Genomic DNA, 20,099 nt, shown 5'->3' with positions numbered 1-20,099 from the left:
AGATTCAGGGTCCATCATTGTTTAGTCTCACTGATGAAGAATGTTGATTATTACACTCCGAACTAGTTAAAACCTCGAGCTACAGAAAGAGTTCTTCAGAATTGGTTTGGCAACCGCTGTGTCAACTCGTGACACACAACCTGTCTTGTCAATTCTCCGGCCGAAGCTCCAAATAAACCATCAGTGTTTGCCATCAAAGCTCCAGCTCTCCTCGTGTCTCTCTGAGTCCTGACTCTCCATTGCTACAGAAGTTTCCCCCACATGTATGATGATAGAAACTCCTGCATGTTTCTTCACACTGCTGAACCTCCTTCACACCCTCACAAAATGTTGTTTTCAATGTAATTGCTTCTCCCACAACAGTTTGTTTCTGTGTAACTGTTATTGTATGTATATTTGAAATGTTGGCATACATGTCTGACCATGTCTGTTCCTCTGGCGCCACCCTCAGGCCAAACGCTGATTGAATTTTCAGTTATTTATTTCCTTGTATCATCCAAGAACAGCTCTGTATTTTCTCCATTTCCATCTTTCCAATATTGTATCAATATTTGTATGTAGGCCCAGGCCGATTTGTATTCTAGTTTGAGTTTAAGCCTACTTTAAAAGCTAAATATTTACTCTATGCACATACAACTTATACCCGCACTACCTGCACATTTAAATATTTATATATTTTACGTTGCTCACATATCTGTATATATGTACATTCACATGGTCAGAGTTTAACTCATTTTTATATTTATATTCATACTGTTAAAACATGTTCGTTCCTATTTTATTCTATTTATATTTTAATTGTATTCTCATTATCCCCGTGTATATTCCATGTGTACTACCTGTGTTTCCGTATTATTCTGTTGCTGCTACAACACCTGAATTTCCCTACGGGGAACAACAAAGGTCCATCTTATCTCATCTTTTTTTATAATTTAATTGTTACTGGATGAGTAGGTGCATTGCATTACATTCACACCCCCACCCACATGCCTCCCTTCAAACCTGAGGTGGGAGAAGTACTCAGATCTTGTGCTTGAGTAAAAGTACCAGAGTGTAGGAAAACTCTGTTACAAGTAAAAGTCCTGCATTCAAAATGTCACTCAAGTAAAAGTAGAAAAGTATTAGCATCAAAATATACCAAAAGTAAAAGTAGTCATTGTGCAGATTGGTCCATTTCAGAATAATATACATGATGTGTTTTATAATTATTGATGGTAAAGGTGCAGCTAGTTGTAATGACTTTGTAGTAGGCTACTGTACTTAAGTACAATTGTGAGGTACTTGTACTTTACTTTAGTATTTCCATGTTATGCTACTTTGTACATCTACTACACTACAGTTCAGAGGTAAATGGTGTACTTTTACTCCACTACATGTATTTAATACCTTTAGTTACTACAGATGTAGATGAATGATGTGAAATATAATCAACTCTTAAATCAGACTTTAGTTCCACCTGGAGTAAATTCACAAGCTACCCTGCAGTATAAAAAGTTATTAACATTAGTAGTGACATTTTGAAGGCAGGACTTTTACTTGTAACAGAGTATTCCTACACTCTGGTACTTCTACTGAAGTACATGATCTGAGTACTTCTCCTCCTCCTCTGTAAGGGCTCTAAAGGTTAAAGTGCCTCCTCTCACTTCCTCATCAGGTGGTGAAACAGCTCTACTTCCTCATTAGGTTGCTGTGTGTCGGTGAGACAGTCATGAAGGACGGCGGCAGAGAGGACCCGGTTTCCCACCACGAGTTGTTTGAGGACTACGTGAACTTCTTCTCCCAGCAGTGTCCGGAGGTGGGGCCGTGCCGGGACCCTCCGCTGCTGAGGAGGGCGGCTCGGTACCTGCAGACAGGAGAACCGGCAGAGACGTTCCCCCTGCTTCCGGTGCACCGGGCCGTGCTGCAGGGCTGTGCTGCCCCGGGTTCTGACTGCAGGAAACACCTGTCTGCCGTCAGCAAGGCCGCCGAGCTGCTGGAGACCCTCTGCGTCAACCTGTTCCTGCAGCCCTGGAAGAAAGAGATCAGGACTCTCAAGGTTGAGTTAACACTCTAACTCTTTCATTATTTCTCTCTCTGTTTCTATCTGTTTCTTTCACTCTCTTTCTTTCGCTCTTTCTCTCTCTTTTCTTTCTTTCTCTCTTTCTCTTTCTTTCTTTCTTTCTTTCTCTTTCTTTCTTTCTTTCTTTCTCTCTATTTTCTTTCTTTCTTTCTCTTTCTTTCTTTCTTTCTCTTTCTTTCTCTATCTTTTGTTTCTACACACGTGTTAAAGGTTCTGGGTTAAAGGTTCGCCTACTATTTATTTCCGTTGTGGAACAATATCCCAACTAGGGTTGCAAAGGGGCGGAACATTTCCGGAAAGTTTCCGGTACATTTCCATGGGAAGTTAAGCTGGGGAATTTTGGAAATATTCCATATTTGAAATAACTAAATACATTTAAGTTTTCCGCACTCTCGCGGGAATATCTCCGCGAGCGAGCTTAAGTTTCACTTTCGATTGCATGATAGGCCTATAGCCCAGCGCAACACCTTCGTCACACATGTTGCCACTTGTTTGTACCATTTTCAGGCGATTTGTAATCTGTTCTAGAAAAACGATGTGTTTTTGGATATTTGGGGAGTTAGGTGGTCCGCGAGTGTTTTTTTTATTGGTTAAGTGGTCCTTGGTATGAAAAAGTTTGAGCAACACTGTACTAGATGAATACATTTGTATGTGATATTTGCAATTTAAATATTAAATACATATATTACCCCATAATATCATCAAAACTTACTTCACTTTGTGTAGTCCACAAGCTCAAATGTGTGGCTTTATTTGTCTTGTGCTTTGGGCTCAAAAGTGTGATCCATTCTTCTAGAAATCATCTGTGCATGTGATGGAGGAATGCACAGTGCCTGTAGTGGGTGTGGTCTCAATAGCCATGCAGTAAGCAGTGTGCTATGTAGATGTGAGGAATGGCATGGATATTCAAGTGTACTTGAATGGCATCTGTTTGTTTTAGTCAAGATTATGCAAAAATATACTTTCCCCAACTATATTTAAGTTCCCTATGAAGAGCCAACCTTCAATTTAGAAAATTCCCTGTTTATCATATTCCCGTTAATTCCCGTTAATTCCCATGGAAAGTCTCCATCTTTGAAAATTCCCGTAATTTTGCAACCCTAATCCCAACACTGAAATGCGTTTAATTAGTTAAAAATGAGGGGTATGCTGCGTATGCCAGAGGCACATATGCTCTGCTCTGAATTACAAGAACGTTTCCTTTCAAAATGTGGCAATTGAAGCAAGACAGCTGAAATAATACCAACGTTTTTGAGAAAAACTGCCATTTCTATGATTTCTAAACAGAGGAGGTTTCAATTAGGCGCTTTCACACCGGAGTACTTTTCCCCATACTTTTCCCGTTAAGTTCCGATAGTTCCTGGGATTTTGCGTTCACACCAAAAAGAGAACTTAAGGCGCATTTCCACTACAGCGCGGAGTGCTGTTTAAGCGTGCCGTGCTGTGCACGGCCCGTTTTTGGTTGCGTTTCCACTTGGCGTAGTACCAGCTAGCGGGTACTATTTCACAGTTTTTCTGGCCCCATAAAATCGAGGTTCTTAGCGGGCCAACAACCAGGCTGAGTCGGGCTGAGTATGCTAAACTAGAGAGAGAATCGCTGGCAAGGGGTTACAACAGGGGTGCCCAACCAGTCGATCGCGGGGAGATTCCCAGTCGATCGCGAGATGTGTCTAAAAATAGAACAACAATATTCTGTTTTATCGTTAATGTCCTATAACATAATCTTCCTGTGCCAGAATAATACACTTGAACGCATCAAAGCTTTGTGATTGGCCGGCGTGACCCCATATGTCGGGGCGTGGCTGGTGGGCAGTGGGCACTAGTTAGGAGTGACAGTCCGCACACACACAAGACCGCAATTATGGCAGAAGCAAAAAAGCCCAAAATATATAATTTTCACTCCGAGTGGGAGGATGATTATTTTTGTATCTATTCCAATTCAAAGTCCATCTGTCTCATCTGCAATGCGAGCGTGGCTTTATCGAAGAAGAGTAATTTAGGAGTGGCATTTCAAAACAGTGCACAAACGCTACGAGACGGGATTCCCTCCTAATTCTGCCCTACGCTCCCAAAAGGTGAGGGACCTGAAAGGACAGCTAAATACACAGCAGTCAATTTTCACCAGGCCCAACAACAAGAGCAAGGCTGCTACCATAGCATCTTATCGTGTCAGTCACGTTTTGCGAAACACATGAAGTCTTTCAAAGACGGCGAAGTTGTGAAAGAAGCATTCCTGGAGGCTGCCGACGCGCTTTTTGGGGACAGTAAAAATAACAGTAGCATTTCAACAGGTTTTTGATATAATAAAAACTCAAGTTAGATACCGTTATTAATCAGCTGTAAGTTTTAGTTTGTTTGAACTTATTCATTATAATTATTGTACAAAATGGTATAAGAATGCAAACATTAAGATCTGTTCTGTTTAAATTGATTATAGTCTATTATCAATTCAGGTTAAGAAACTAGTGTTGCTTGCATCCTATTTTAAAGGCATTTCTTTTTATACTCTACTAAAATGCAACAAAAAAAGGGTTTGATTCTATTAATTTTGTCTTTTTTATTGCACTTTGGCAGCAGATTCCTGTGTAGCTCCAGATCTGAGTTGTCTTATTAGTAAGCCTAATTTATACTTTTGTAGCAACACTGTTTTTATATAATGGCAAAGAAAGGGTTCAGAGTCTCTTCTTTTTTTCCTGTGTCATATGTGGCAGCACTGTTCAATGTTTCTTGAAAACATGACCCACTGTAGTATGTGACGTGTGAATAAACTCCAACTCTGTATCAACAACACTGTTGTGTAACTTCAGTTAAATACTTGTATGTGTGTAGATTAGAAAGAGGTAAGATAAAGGATCTGCAGTATTTTATGAAGTATTAATCGTACAAAGGTCAGTTTTATACAAGTAGAAGTGTGTATTTACCTGGTAGTAGGCTGTCAGTAATGGCTACGCCTCTCTATTTGGACTGGTAGATCTCGGCAGACTGGCAACTTTAAAAGGAGCTCTCGGTTAAAAAAAGGTTGGGCACCCCTGGGTTACAACTACAACAAAATGAACATATTTGACCGTGATTTAATTGTAATACACGTTTCAAAATGATGCCGAAGTAACAACATACGGTTAGTAAAAACCATGAATTAATGCTTTGACAAGTCTGCAGACAGACAGCAGGCGAAAAACCTTTTAAAATGCGTGTTTTCTAAATGGAGATCGGCTAAGCTAACGCAGTATATGCTCCGACCGTCCACACTCACAACAATGGCCTATACAGACATAAATAAAGCAGCGACTGTATTCGCCATGACACAGACAGTCTGTGGTTTGTACTTGTTTAACTTTTGTCTAGTTTCTGAACAGATATGAAGAGCTGTGAGCTCTGAGTGCTAACAGCTAACGGCTGATGTTGGTTTTCTGTGGTTCGCATTGAAGATGCTCCGCCTACACTGCGTTACTATAGTTACTGCCCCAACTACTAAACTGTAATGGAAACGCAGCATATAGTGAGCCAATCCTAACAAGGCCTAACTATACCGTACTAAGCCGAGCGAGGCCCTGCAATGGAAATGCGCCATTAGTTCATGAGCAGTGTTGCCAACTCCATAGTAAGGAAAGTAGCTATTGGCTGTCCGAAAAGTCGCCAGAAGTCCCTAAATGACGTCATCGCCTAATTTGCATATCATGTAATAGCGGTAAAAAAACGTTCCACCCCCTTCAAGGATCAAAACTTGAAACCATCAGAGTAAATCCAGACGACAGTAAATCAGAAATGTCTCTATTAAAAAAAGTAGAAAGTAGTTTTAGTAGTTTTTAGTAGAAATCTCCCTTACAATAAAGGCAGTATAGTATGCCCGTGTGTGTCATCTCCAATAAATGGCTTCAACCATCCTTTAAACTCAGGGTTTGATTCCCACTCCTTTCTGTACTTTTGTGAATACAGTTTAGACTGTGACATGATGACCTACGTGGATGTTTAGCTTGTCACAGAGGCACACACACAGTGGACGAGGTGATTAAGTGACTGAGGCTGTGTGAGTCAAAGTAAAGCAAAGGCAGTTATTTATTATAGTGTGACAGTGACAGTGAAGAAACATTTACATTTTACATTTAAATCCCGCTCATGAGCAATTCATTTGCAGTCTCGACGCGGGAGAGTGTGGCTGTCTCCTCTGCTCTGACTGCAGCTGAGCTGCTGCGGGAGGCAACTGTGAGTCTGAGCGCCTGTGAGTACTATGGGAGGGCAGAGGGGCTCACGGCAGCACCCGCGGCTCGTTAACTGCTGAACAATATGTGAGTCTCCAAACACCAGAAAATAATAACCCTAATAACACCATTACAAGTCGTTAAATTAGTCGTTAGTCGCTTTTGACAAAAATAAGTAGCCGGAGGGTTTGGAAAGCCGCCGAATTTAACGAGAAAGTCGCCAAGTTGGCAACACTGTTCATGAGAACTTTTACCCCCTTTTTAGTGCCTGCTAGAGAGGTACTTTCCTGGGTAGAAAAAAGTTCCAATTTCTGATTGGCTGGGCGAATTGCAAACCACGCCCCGTAAAACTCGGAAAAGTTTTTTGAAGCCGCCATTGTGTTTGCTGGCATTAGCATTAGCATTAGCCCCGCACACCAACGGAGAGAGAATAACTTATGGCAACACAAAAAAAAACATTGGAGCGGTGGAGTGATGAAGAGGTGTCGGCGTTCTGGCGATTTACTCGGTGGGAGTCCCAGCAGCTTCTACTGAAGCTTCTAATTCTACTGAAGCCAGTCCCCAACTCCTGGGACTTCCGGCCGGGGACTTCGGGTGGCAGTATACGCCGTGAAGTTGTTTGCGGCCTGCCAGTAAACCCAAAGCAGAAGAAGAAGAAGTGACTTCAGCGGCTTCATTTGCGTAATCTTCCCTCAGGAAATGTATTCCGGTGTGAACGCGATCGGCTCTTAGTTCCATGGGGTACTAAGTGCTGGGAACTAAGTACGGCAAAGTACTTGGTGTGAAAGCGGCTATTTGCTAGGTTGACCTGGAGCTGGTGGGCCCCCACCAACATTCTTCCCCTTTCTTATCTGGTATGATTTTTCAGACAAATGCTACCTGGCTCCAGGTTTGTTAAGGGATGATGTCATCACAGACCAATTAAAAAACTTAAAATGGAAACCTTTAAGGATAATGTCAGAAGAAGCTAACAAAGAGAAACCCTTTCACACAATATGGAGAGCATTTACAAAGTTCTCTAAATGGAGTGAAAACCCTTTGTACGTTCTTGCAATAATCTCACTGTGTGTGTGTGTGTGTGTGTGTGTGTGTGTGTGTGTGTGTGTGGTGTGTGTGGTGTGTGTGTGTGTGTGTGTGTGTGTGGTGTGTGTGTGTGTGTGTGTGGTGTGTGTGTGTGTGTGTGTGTGTGTGTGTGGTGTGTGTGTGTGGTGTGTGTGTGTGTGTGTGTGTGTGTGTGTGTGTGTGTGTTGTGTTGTGTGTGTGTGTGTGTGTGTGTGTGTCAGACCCAGCGCTGTGGGAGGGCCAGGCCCTCCCATTTGACATTCCTGCCCCTCCCCCAATAAACACGTTTTTTTTTTATTTATTTATTTTTTTTATAAATGTTTATTTTTTTAATTATAAATAAACTGTGAACTTTAAAGGTAGGGTAGGTAAGTTTGAGAAACCGGCTCGAGATACACTTGTTGTTATATTCCATGGAATGCTCTTAACATCCCGATAGCAATGAATATCTTAAAGCTCCCATGTCATGCTTTTCCGGTTATTACCCGTCCCCTTGTGTGTTATGAAGGTTTTTATGCATGTAAACGGTGTGCAGAGTCAAAACCCTCAAAGTACAACCACTGTAGAGAGTAAACTCTAACACAGAAAATACCATCCCCAAAACGCCTCGTTGGAGATACGTCACTGCCCATTTGATTCTTCCGGGTACCGCCTGATGTCATGCGGTACCCGGAACGAAATGGACCAATCCCGAAGAGCTATGGCCACACCAGCAGCGGCGTGTTCCTCCTCCAGAGGTTCGAAGAACCGGCATTTCACAGACGAAAGCTTCCAAAACATTGCCCAGTTTGAGGCCGGATATGCACAGCTTGTTTGGACCGTTTGGAGCAGGGGAAGATCTGGGTATACAACCTGTAAGTTTGCATTGTTATTTGTGTATTTATCAAACAAGACTGTTTAAATGTGTAAACTGTGTTGGACTGCTAAGCCATTGACACAGTGCTAACTGTGCTAACTAAGTTGCTAGAGTTTCCATATATCAACTCTAATATCAGCAGATGGCCTTGCATACATGTATCTCATAGCAGGAGAATGTCTGCATTCACACACAAAATACCTATTGACAGTATACTCCGGGTGATTTGCCGTGCGGTCAGTCGCGAAACGTAATTACATTATAGCTGGCGTAGCGTGTATGCAACCGATCTAACACACGGAGCTAGAGCTAGTTTTGGTCGGAAAAACATTTTTGTGATGCTGCGTTGCTAGCGTTTAAATATATCAACTACAATGTCAGCAGATGGCCTTACATGTTTGTCATGGCAGGAGAATGTCTGCAGTCACACACACGGAATACTCATACAGTATACTCCGGGTGATTTACCGTACATTGTGACAGTACATACTGCATGTAGCTAACAAGGCTAGCTGTATGCTAGCGCAAAACAATGTATTCATGCAAGTTACATTGTATGGTAGCAGAATACCCGTATACGATTGCAATTATAAACACGTTATTGCTAGCCTAATATGAACCACTAGCTTTTGTTCATAGTAGTTTTATTACACTGCATTATAGTTGCCTTTCCTCCAAGCTAACGTTCATATCGTGTTAGCTACCAAGGTAAACAAAGCTAGGTTAGCATATTAGCAGGCAAGCTGTTCATTACACAACTACTACTAACGAATCTAAAACAACTAAGTTTCTCTAATATTTTGTGATTTGCATTTGATTTCGTCCAGCCAGATCCTGGCGGACAATCCATGACGGGGAAGAGACTTCTACTACTACTGAGGCCTCGTGCTAAAAGGCACCGCACCGACTGTGCGCAGGCAAGATGCGAGGAGGATATACCGTGTGTATATATGTATATTTATGTTCATTTTGTACATTTCTTAAAATAAAGTTTAATGGAAATACTTAGTAGGCCTATCCTTTCTTCCCTGAATTCATATATAGCAAACCATGATTTGATTTCTCATCAAACAGTAGTAGTTTATAACGGGTAAAAATAACTTACTCTTTGTTATGAGCGGCTCGTAGGCCACAACGGAAAGACAAGGAGACATAAACGAGTTTACAAAACCACGGCACATTTATTGTGGTAAATGCAGAGATAGGTGGTTGAGAGGATCGCAGAGTTAGTCTTCCTGCAGCCGCTTTGGAGAGACACTGGGGCCGTCGTGTGACTCCGGGCAGCTGGACCTCGGCTCCGGAGGTGTCCGTGATCGTGCTGATTAGCCTCTTCAGCTCCACCCCATCGTAAGACAAAGGCCCTGGGGCCGTCACACTCTTCTATAACAACAGTTAAAAATATATATGTATATAAAATATACGGCTGTACCGACGCCATGATAAGACTGATGTTACGCTGAGAGCAGCCGGGAAAAGCACTGTTAGACATGGGCGCAGCCTCTCTGGTGGTTGACTAATCAGAACGAGTGGCCGAGCTGACCAATCGGAGCACACTAGGCTCACAGGGAGGGGGGGGGCAAGAGCTCCAACGAGTCGTTTAGTGGAGAAAGTGAATACTGCTGAATACACATGCTTGACAGAGATGCTGTATGCGAAACCAATGTGAGTTTGGAAAATTGCACAGTATAAATCTATTTTAGTATACCTCAACAATGTAATTATGATCAGTGGAAATGGCCATGACATGGGCCCTTTAAGTGCTTTGACAAAAAATCCATAAAAAAATGTCATCTGTGGAAGCCGTAGTACTGTAAAAAGCACGACCAATCATTTTAGCCGGCCCGGCTAAAATAACTGGATGGCCTACCTGCCTGTCAGCCTTCCATCTGTGCACAAACTTATCTCGTGCCCTCATTGGTCATGTGCGCGTTCGTGTGTGTTGGAGGAGGGGCTCTGTAAGGAAGTGGCAGATTTTCTCCGGTTGTGTATTTTCCAATTCTAGCGATATCGAGCCGGTTTCTCAAACTTACCTACCCTACCTTTAAGGCTACGATGTATGTTATGTCAGATAGTAATATAAGAGTAATACATGAAAAACAGGTATGAAATACTACAGTATATGACAGTAAAACAAGAATACAGTTTAAAAGGGGAGTGATTTGTAAAATATCCATAAAGAAATAGTAAATCTGTTTATTTAACTTCAATATTAAAATCTTCCTGGGGGAGCATGCCCCCGGACCCCCCTAGAGGAGGTTAGGTCCACCCCCCACTTAAAAAAAATAGCACTTTACCCCTGCTTACACGTATATGCCGTGAGCTGATTATCGAGCCTTCATTGTAACAGTCGCAGGGTACACTGTGTATGTGCATGTGAGTGTTGCAGTAGAAAATTCCACTGTAGCGCCCGGTACCTTAATGGGAAACCCTACATGTTTGAGCAGCCTCTATGAAACGTCAAGCTACCCCACAGCACCCCCAAAAGAAAATCTTTCGCGCCGATACTGGCCGCGGCGCATGACGGTTTTGTGTGCCCTCCCATGAAAATCATATGCCCTCTCTGTAGATTTGTTCTGGCACCGGGTCTGGTGTGTGTGTTTGTTTGTTAGTTTAACCCTGAACTGAAGTATTGGACAAAAAACATTTGAAATCCATTCAATGAGCTATGCCAATCTTTGAATGTTTTGGGTTAGGGTTAGGGTTTTGTACATGGTTATTTTATTTCTGAAATGAATCTCTTATTAAAAAAAGGGTTCAGATAGTTTTAAAGGGTTTTTCCACTTCCTGTTTATGTGCATGATGTTGTTGAAAGAGGAAACACCTGAGAGCAGTGATTGAACATTAGGGGCGTTCACACCAAGTACTTTTCCCACAGTAGTTCATGAGAACTTTAGTTCATGAGAGTTCTTTTAGTTCTGATGAACTAAAGCAGATCGCGTTCACACCAAAATGAGTTCCTGGGGGTGGATTAGACAAATGAACCGCTGACGTCACTTCTTCTTCTTCTGCTTTGGGTTTACTGGCAGGCCGCAAACAACTTCACGGCGAGTACAGTAGGTGGCGGTATGCACCTTAAAGTTGCAATTCGCCAAAATACCGAGAGAAGAAGAAGAAAAAAAACTTCCGCTTCCGCTGTATGCTTCTGTTTACCTTCCGACCTCAGACACGGTATGGAGTTGACGTTTTGGTGCTCGTGTTATGAGACACTGAGATAAGACGCAGTATACACATATACACACGTACATGTGATATCAATTGGTAAAAAATGATGTAATTACCAACACTTAAAGATCTTAATAAATGCATTTTCATTTAGTTATAGATGTATGTATAATGTGTTTGTGTGTCTCTTTCAGACTTATACAGGTCCGTTCGTCTACCATCTCCTGCCAGTGCTCAGCAGCTCCACCATCCAGTCTGTCCTGGCCTCCATCGGCTACCTGCCCCACACTGACACTGCTCTGAGGTAGGACACACACACACACACACACACACACACACACACACACACACACACACACACACACACACACACACACACACATTTGTGTAAACAGTGACATTTGCCTGAACTTGTCAATTGTTTATCCAGCCCATCTAAGACTTTACCACGTCTGACTGTGCTGTGATTGGCTAGTATTGTCTGGACACCTCCCTTCCCTGTGATTGGATACAGTGATTTATGATGCTTTAAATAATTATGACTTTATTTGTCTCATTTACCTTTAACAGTTTGCCATTACAATCACAGCACAAGCCTCTCTCTCCTTCCTGTAGACGTGAAATTATGTCATCAGAGCGCGACAGAATAGCTGATTTGAGTTTCTTCAGCTGCTGCCAGAAAGTCTGTTCCTCCCGATGAAGAACAGTCTCCCATCAGTGTGTAGTGAGGGGGAGATTTGAGGGTGCGCTAGCTAGCTAATTAGCATCAATGCAGATTTCAATGCTGCCTCAACAAGGACTTTGTCATATGAAAGTGGGTGGGTGTGATTTGATCTGAAATGGATAGACGCTGCCTGAACTTAAATGATGTGAGTTAAGTGAAGTGCTGACGGAGCAAAACAATTGCCAAAAAAGGCAACAAAGCTGGCGGAGGTATATTGCCCCTTTTTCAAAATGTCTAAGCAAAGCATGTCAAGAAAATGGCAAATAAATCTTATTTACAAGTACATGTCGTATCTCCCAATATTTACACAAAGTCTCAAAACTGTAAACCTAACTGTCAGCTGTGTTGGGTTTTGTCAATAGTGAGGTGGAGTACATGTTGGGGGTTTGGGGTTGAATGGGAGTGGAGTGAATCTTGAAGCAAATGGAGAAAGCCGCAGTTTCAGCATTTGGTCTGCTCTCCTCATCACTTTGGTCTTGCTCTCCTGAGCTGTCTAACAGTTGGATGTTTCAGTGAATACAGACTGAGTGAGGAGGCGGACCCTCAGAGGGCCCAGCTGCTGGGCTTCCAGCTGCTGCTGGCCAGGGTGGAGTGTTCCAACCTGCTGGAGCTCCTGGAGAGGCTGGGACCACAGGTAAACCATAAATCATCAAATGATAATATAATCAAACAGCATCCAATTGTATAGTCAATTAAAATGTCTACCTAATAAAGTCCATATGGGGATTTCTATTTGAATGAAAATCCTTTCAGAAGAGTCTGAGTCTGTGCAAAAATGAAACTAATTAAAAAACTGAAACCAAATCCTTCACAAAGCTTTGAAAATCCAAATCATATCAAATCACATGATGATCACATGATTTATAAAGCACAATATCATAAGTTATACACTAGCCTCACAGGGTTTTATTTTCTTTACAGCATACAACACCCTCTATCCACTAACCCTTGTAGCGCATAAGGAAGAACTCCAAGTTTTAAATTAGATCAAAATAGAAAGTAACTTTATGAGGAAACAAAACCAGAATCGCATAAAGAACTATGATAGGAATGATAGGAATCAGAAAGCCATGACAGAGGTGTACTTTTGGAATAGGATTGCAACTGCAAAAAAGAAACACCTATATCAGACATATGGCTCGTAATATTGAATAACATTTTGCCCTGAACAATGATCAAACAGTGCATGCAGCTCATTACTATGGAATATAAACATACCATACTGATGGGGATACTCAGTGACCCCCTGTCCCCCACCCAACAATGAAATGTGATTGAATGGCAGCCATGGTCAAAGTGATTCAGTCTAGTTCAACTGCTTTCATGTGACCGGTCTGATTTCTCTGCAGGAGTGGCTGGATGTTCTCCAGAGGAAAGCAGGGCCGAACACCCTGGAAGAGAACACAGAAGAGAACACAACTAATGGTCAAAAGGAAGAAGAGGAGGAGGAGATAAAGAAGGAAGAGGAGGCAGATAGGAGAGAGGTAAGACAGATGGCTGGTTGGCTGTGATGACAATTAGAAGAAGGGAAATGAAAGAGAGCTGACAGGATATCGGTCAAATGAATGCATATCAAACAGTGCGGGTTTCATGCTGTGATGAACAGATCAGAAACACAACCTTCCTGCTATCAGAACAGTAATGGATCAACATGTTACTCATCGTAGCAACATACAATGAGAAACACTACACAACTTTAAACAACAGAATGAATCACATTTATAGAATGATGTTTATGAGTGCTATCAGTAACATCTTAAGGGCTTTTGTCAAGAACAGTGTGTTAAAGCACAGCATGTGAAAGTTGTTTCACGTGGTTCTGTCAGCAATGTACCTTCATCCACTACCTTCTGTACCAACTCTAGTGTATTCTCAATATGTAGCATATGGGATGGGAAATATGAATACTCAAGCTATCTTCAAATGCACTCACTCGTCTTAATGTGTCACAGTCAAATCAAGACTCACCATGTTTCGGTAGGATCTCCATTGGTACTCAGTGGCGGATAGTAACAAAGTACATTTACCCAAGTACGGTACTTAAGTACAACGAGGTACTTGTACTTTACCAGAGTATTCTCAGTTATTGCTACTTTATATTTCTACTCCACTACATTTATCCGACAGCTTTTGTTACTAGTTTATTAGTTACTATAATACAAAATATAAATAAATTATTAAAGGAAACCTATCATGCTATATTTAAATGATATATTGTAGGGCCATACCTATATAAGGTATATTTATACGTTTCTGTTTTCAAAATACCAAACAGATCATGCATTTTAGCCATGCCTCATTTCACTCTATGTGCTGTTTGCTGTCTACGGGTCTGATTCTGCTGACCACGCCCCCCTGCAGGAGAGGGGAGACGTGCTCTGATCAGCTGCTGGGCTGTCAGAAGAGGGGGAGAAAAAGAGATCTCCGTCCTCCGTGTTTTATTATATAGAGTCGTTATTCATTTGTTTTAAAGCTCAATAAATAACAAAGAAGACCTTTGACCGGCACTTTTCTAATTTTGTCCGGAAGATTTAAACTTTAACGGACATCTTGACCGGCGAAAGTAACTGAAACTGAAACTCTGCCGCACGTTTGTCATCTGCTGGTGGACTAACCGGAGAGAATTACAGTGCTTGCCTCGACCGGGAGGGATTGCATTGAATTACAGCAGCAGGAGCAAACGCTTGCCTCGGGGAGGGAGAAAGAAAGCCACAGCGGAGAATAAACAGAAGGGTAACCATGGTAACCAAGTCTTCTTCGCTGCTTTTGTGGCAGACTACAGCGCCACTTACAGGCCTGGCATATGTACTACAGCGTCTCCAGCGCTTTCGAACGGCAATGGCCGTGGCTGTCTCTTCCTGATTGGTGGAGTTGGCCCAATAGCCGTAGCACCACCGTCCTGACGTCAGGACAGTGTTCACATCTGGATCAGTTTTGATCAGATCCGTTGCAGCCCCTTTTTTAGAGATTTGGGTATGGAGGAAAATAGAGAGGGTTGTGTTTTCTGACACTTGGTGAGTTCCCTGGAACACCGGGGACACATATTCATGTATACAAGACGTACAAAAGTGCATTTTGCATGATTGGTCCCCTTTAAATAAACCTACATATACACATATATTTATTGGTTAAGATATCCAGCAGCAGTATATCAAGTTATTCAAATGAGCTCCAATTGTGGGGTAAAAACACATGAATAATCATAATGGTAAACCAGTAACTCATTATACGATTCGCATAACGAGTACTTTTACTTTAGTACTTTTATTTTTGGTACTTTATGTTTATTTTGATCCCAAAACCTTTGTACTTTTACTTAAGTAAGATTTTGAATGCAGAACTTCATCTTGTAACAAAGTACTTTTCAAATGTAGTATTGCTACTTTTATTGAAGTAAAAAATCTTCACCCACTACTTGTATTAATGCTAAATGAGAAGGTCTACAGTGACAGAATACTTCACCAAACAGCCTGAGGCCTGCAGAACCTGCTAACACACATCTGTGCTATTTCTCCAGGATCCTCAGAGTTTAGACAACCGGCTGGCGTTCAAGCCTCAGCCCAAGCCCCGCCGCAACCACCTCACCAGTGTGGATCAGTCCATCCTGGAGATGCAGAAGTCCTACCCTGACCTGTCCTTCAAGGGCCGCCGCCTGGTGCCGCACAGGGCCGCCAGAGAGGACAGCAGAGGGAGAGAGGGTCCTCCGGGCAGCACCAACACTCACTGTGACGAGGCTGGAGCTGATGGAGGCACCACAGCTGCTGCTCCCTCTGTCCACAGGACGGAGGATGGCCTCACAGCTGAGGGAGTGATGGGTGAAGAAAGCAGAGGCAGTGGCTGTTCTGACAGGATCAGTGGAGGGAGCGCCCCCCTAGGAGAGCCCCTCAGCAGTAGTACCACTGATGGAGGCAGAGGGGAAGATGAGCTCTGTGGTCCTCTGGGTGTTTCCCTCCACATCACTCTGAGAGCTGGATCTAAAGGGGAGCAGAGCCTGAAGCCCGGAGACCCTCAGCCCACAGCAGAGCACTCTGCAGCAGGTAACACTCCATTTAAAGCATTCAAAACTAGTTTGATTCAATATTCACCATACCAGCTGATTCATCTGCACCTACACCAGTACTTTTACAAGTCGTGCTGCCCTATTTACACAGAGGTGGAAGTAGTCTTGATGCTTAATGGCTCATTTCAGAATAATATTCATGGGATTCCTGAATTATTTGTCTATCAAGTCTAGTTTATCACAGCTGGGGCTAAATTCAATGACTTGCTGCTGGATAGCTAAAAGAGGCTCTGCTTTATGAAGCTCAGCGCAAGTTCAATCAGGAAGACCAAGCTCTTCATTCAGATTACACGTCACTTCATTACACTCTCCTCCCTCATTAAGTGATCGGGGGCGTCTCTCCCCAGCTAACCAATCTCTCCTCTCTCCATTCTCACAAGCCTATCATAGCTCCCGCTAATCCCTTTATATCTGCTCTTCCCTCTGTCAGCTGTCATTTCAGGTGACAAAACGCAACCCTCCTCCACCCCTTTCGCCTCCCGTCTCCTTCAGGACCAAGCTAACCTTCTCCCTTCAGTCCGTTCCCACCTACTTATCACCACCACCAGTGTCTAGACCCCGGGGGGTTTCATTGGAGCGGTTCTTCCCCCTCCTGAATGATTATCCTGCAAACTGGGGCCTAATCGCCAAACACCATTCCATTCTCCTGTTATAATTGTGGCAATCATTATTACATTCATATTATGTGTCCCGGTAATAAATATGTATTTCATACATCAACGTCTCTCCTGATTGAAATGGGGTCTCCCTCTCCTGTAGTGTGTGATATATGATATATGTGGTCTGCAAAGGCTCAAATCCCTGTGTTCCCTTCATAGGGAGTTTCTCTCCCACACACATGAACCTGAAAATGAGTAGCATTAAGTGAAACTAATCAGGTAAGGTACAAGTAAATCAAAAGTATACCTAAGTACAGTACTTTAAATGTACTTGAATATTTTCCACCACAGCACATATATGAGCCAAACTAATAGGTGCACAGAGAGAAGCCCACACAGATTTTCTAAATATGAAACTAAGTGCACTGCATGCTTTCACACCTGCGTCAATCGGGCCTGAGAAGAGATAATGAGAGGGTGTTACCACAGAATACAAAACGTCAGTTTATTATCACAAAGCCTAAGCCTCATTTTCAATATTACATTACTGACTCTCTTTTTCAACTTTCATTTACCTCAAGAATCAAAGGTTCTGTTTCTCACTGTACTGAAAATACACCCGCAGTATAAACGTGAAACTCTGATTTCCACAGAGCTTCAGAATAAGACCGCCGCCCCCCCGAAGCTGTCCTCTCTGAGCTCCCTGGAAGAGGGTCAGATGCTCAAAGAGCTCAGAGAGAGGATGGACCAACTCAGTGTGCAGGAGACCAGTGAGGAAGGGAAGGGAAGACATCACAAAAGAGAAGAGGACAACACGAAAAAGGAGAGGAGGAGGAAAGAGAGGAAGACCAGCGCAGAGGGGGGGGGCGAGGAGCAGACCCTCAGGACCCCTCTGATGGAGCCGGGTCCAGCCCCCTGCCCCCCTGCCTCCTCTCAGCTCCATCCTGCGGAGGAGAGGGAGCAGCAGCAGCCCGCTGGGTGTCGGCACCCCCCCGCTGAGCAGCAGGACAGCAGACTGCCAGGTCTGTGCAGGAGAGACGGGCCGGGGGGGGGAGGAGGAGCTGGCTCAGAGCTTTGTTATCCTCTAGCACAGGGCCGGCAAACTCAGTTTAGTTCAGGGGCCACAACAGACAAATCTGACCTCAAGTGGACCAGTAAAGTCCTATCATAATAACCTAAAACCACAACTCCTTCCCTTTGTTTGAGTGCAAAAAAGTACATTCCGAAAATGTTTTTTAATCCACTATCTTTTTTCAAAACATTATGAACAACCTGACATTTCTTAAGATAAATAAGTGCAATTTCAACAATTGAATGCCTCAGTTTATAATTGACACATGTGCATTACAACTTACACATCACAGTAACTAGTGTAGTAATCCTGACCCTCTGAACTGACACACCACCTACAAACTGGGGACACGTTTTACCCCTGCCTTGTAAATGTATAAATACAAAATACCTAAAAGTTGAGAAAATTGCTAATCTTATTTTCAAACTTTGCAAAGTCAACCCGCTGGCCGTATGTCTGACACCCCTGCTCTAACTTCACAAGACATCAAATGCTCTTAAGGTTGATTTACTTGATGGAAATGATGAATAACAATACTCAGCAATTCCAATATCGACCAAGATTGACCTGTACATATTTCAAATGGAAACTGAGAGCATTTTCCACTTGAAATGATCTGGCTCAGAAGAAAGAATGTTTTTTACCACCCTTCTTCTTTGCCTTTTGTTTGTTGTCTCCTGGCAAAATGCACTCTAGTAAGCAGTGATGATGTAGTGTAAATGTGTAGGGCTTTTATTGTGAAAGGTAACAATGGAATGTGCGGCTGCAGGAGCCATTAAGAGTGTGCCATCTTTGTTCAGACTACAGACCTACAGTGTCTGAAAACGTAAGCATTCTTTTTCGTACTTAAATGCAGCCTCATCTCCTGTGGGGACAGCGACCTGGTGGAAGGATAGCAGAGTGAAAGAGAGGCTTATAGCAAAGATGGTGTCAATATCCTATAGACATTACATTGTACAAAACTATTTTCTTCCGAATGATAAGTTAGATGCCTATTGTCTCTTTAAAAGAATGAGATTGAATAACAAATGCAAAAACCCCATTGATGCATACTCAGGTGGAACTCTGCTGTGACTCAGGAGAGTCTGCAGCTGCTCTGCATGTAACAAGCAGCTTGTTGGACACAGGACACACGTGTTGAGTCTCTCCAGATAAATATTCAGTGAAACCACATATAAATAAATAAAAAGATAAATAAATCCTGTTTATTGTGTACAATAATATTGCATTTAATTAATTGTTTCTGTCAGGATTACAAAAGACCCCCATCACCCCAGCCACAAACTGTTCTGTCTGCTGCCGTCTGGCAGGCGGTACCGCAGCACCCGGACTAAAACCACCAGACTCAGGGACAGTTTCATCCCACAGGCCAGAAGACTATTAAACACCTGAACTTTTGACATCCATAACATTCATCTGGCTGCAATTTACAAATTATGTATCTAATATATCATATTCAATCACTTGCATATAGACTGTTATTGTGCTATTCCACTATTTTTTTTCTGTGTTATTGTGTTGCACTGTTGGAGGAGCCTGTGACCTAAGATTTTAATGGACATAACTACACTGTATCTATGTACGCATGACTAATAAAAGCCTTGAACCTTGAGTGGTGTTCAGACCTGTTATTATTTCCCACATGTTGATGATAAAGTAGCTGTAGAACATTTTCCAAATCTCAGAATTGCAACCAGGAGGCTGACACACTGATGTCCTCCCCTCAGCTGATGGTAATGATGACATGAACATTAGGCTAAGTTATTTTTTTCTGTTTAAGGCTTTCACTTTTATTATTGGTTTGCAGGTATATGTACTTGCTGTGTCACTGATAGTTGCTCTTGTAGATGAAAACACGTGTTGTTTCTCCAGTGATGATTGTAAGTGTATGACTGTTTTCTCCAGTCCACAGTGTTAGAGGCAGTTTGAGAGTGGTAGATGATTCCTGCTGGGATTGACATGTCAACAGCAAGGTCATGTTTACAAATATTTTTGCTTTATTAAAGGTGGGGTAGGTAATTTTGGAGAAACCAGCTCGAGTGCGCTAGAATTTGAAAATACACAACCGGAAAAAATCTGCCACTTCCTTACGGACCGTCTACACAGCAGCGTTAAAAAAATCTTGGAGGTGGGCGTATCTGAGGCTTGGGGATTTTTTTGCGATCAACTAATCACATGAATCTCCCGCCCGCGACATACGAAGCCAAAAAGCCCGAAGTAAACTGGATATAAACTCCCCAAAACAGGCGAAAACATACCACTGTCTCTGCCACCTCCCTCCATGCCTGGCTCCTCCGGTTTATATC

The 20,099-nt window shown here is 42.6% G+C and overlaps 1 protein-coding gene across 2 annotated transcripts; it reads left to right on the top strand.

The window, feature by feature from the left end:
• The first annotated feature begins 1,628 nt into the window (after window positions 1-1,628).
• On the top strand, window positions 1,629-19,401 carry LOC117475444. 2 transcript variants are annotated; one of them, XM_034121655.1, is made up of 6 exons: window positions 1,629-2,035; window positions 11,533-11,642; window positions 12,576-12,696; window positions 13,412-13,546; window positions 15,580-16,099; window positions 17,375-19,401. In XM_034121655.1, the coding sequence occupies exons 1-6, from the start codon at window positions 1,709-1,711 to the stop codon at window positions 17,890-17,892; spliced, it is 1,731 nt and encodes a 576-aa protein (XP_033977546.1). In that variant the 5' UTR covers window positions 1,629-1,708; the 3' UTR covers window positions 17,893-19,401. The 2 variants fall into 2 exon arrangements, with proteins under 2 accessions (XP_033977546.1, XP_033977555.1); XM_034121664.1 differs by lacking the exon at window positions 17,375-19,401 and adding an exon at window positions 16,553-16,814 and having other exon boundaries at window positions 1,630-2,035.
• The last annotated feature ends 698 nt before the right edge of the window (window positions 19,402-20,099 follow it).

Source organism: Trematomus bernacchii, unplaced genomic scaffold, assembly GCF_902827165.1.
Source record: "Trematomus bernacchii unplaced genomic scaffold, fTreBer1.1, whole genome shotgun sequence".
Classification (NCBI taxonomy): Eukaryota; Metazoa; Chordata; class Actinopteri; order Perciformes; family Nototheniidae; genus Trematomus; species Trematomus bernacchii.
The sequence above is the reverse complement of the archived record's forward strand: the minus strand, read 5'-3'. Positions and strand labels throughout refer to the sequence as shown.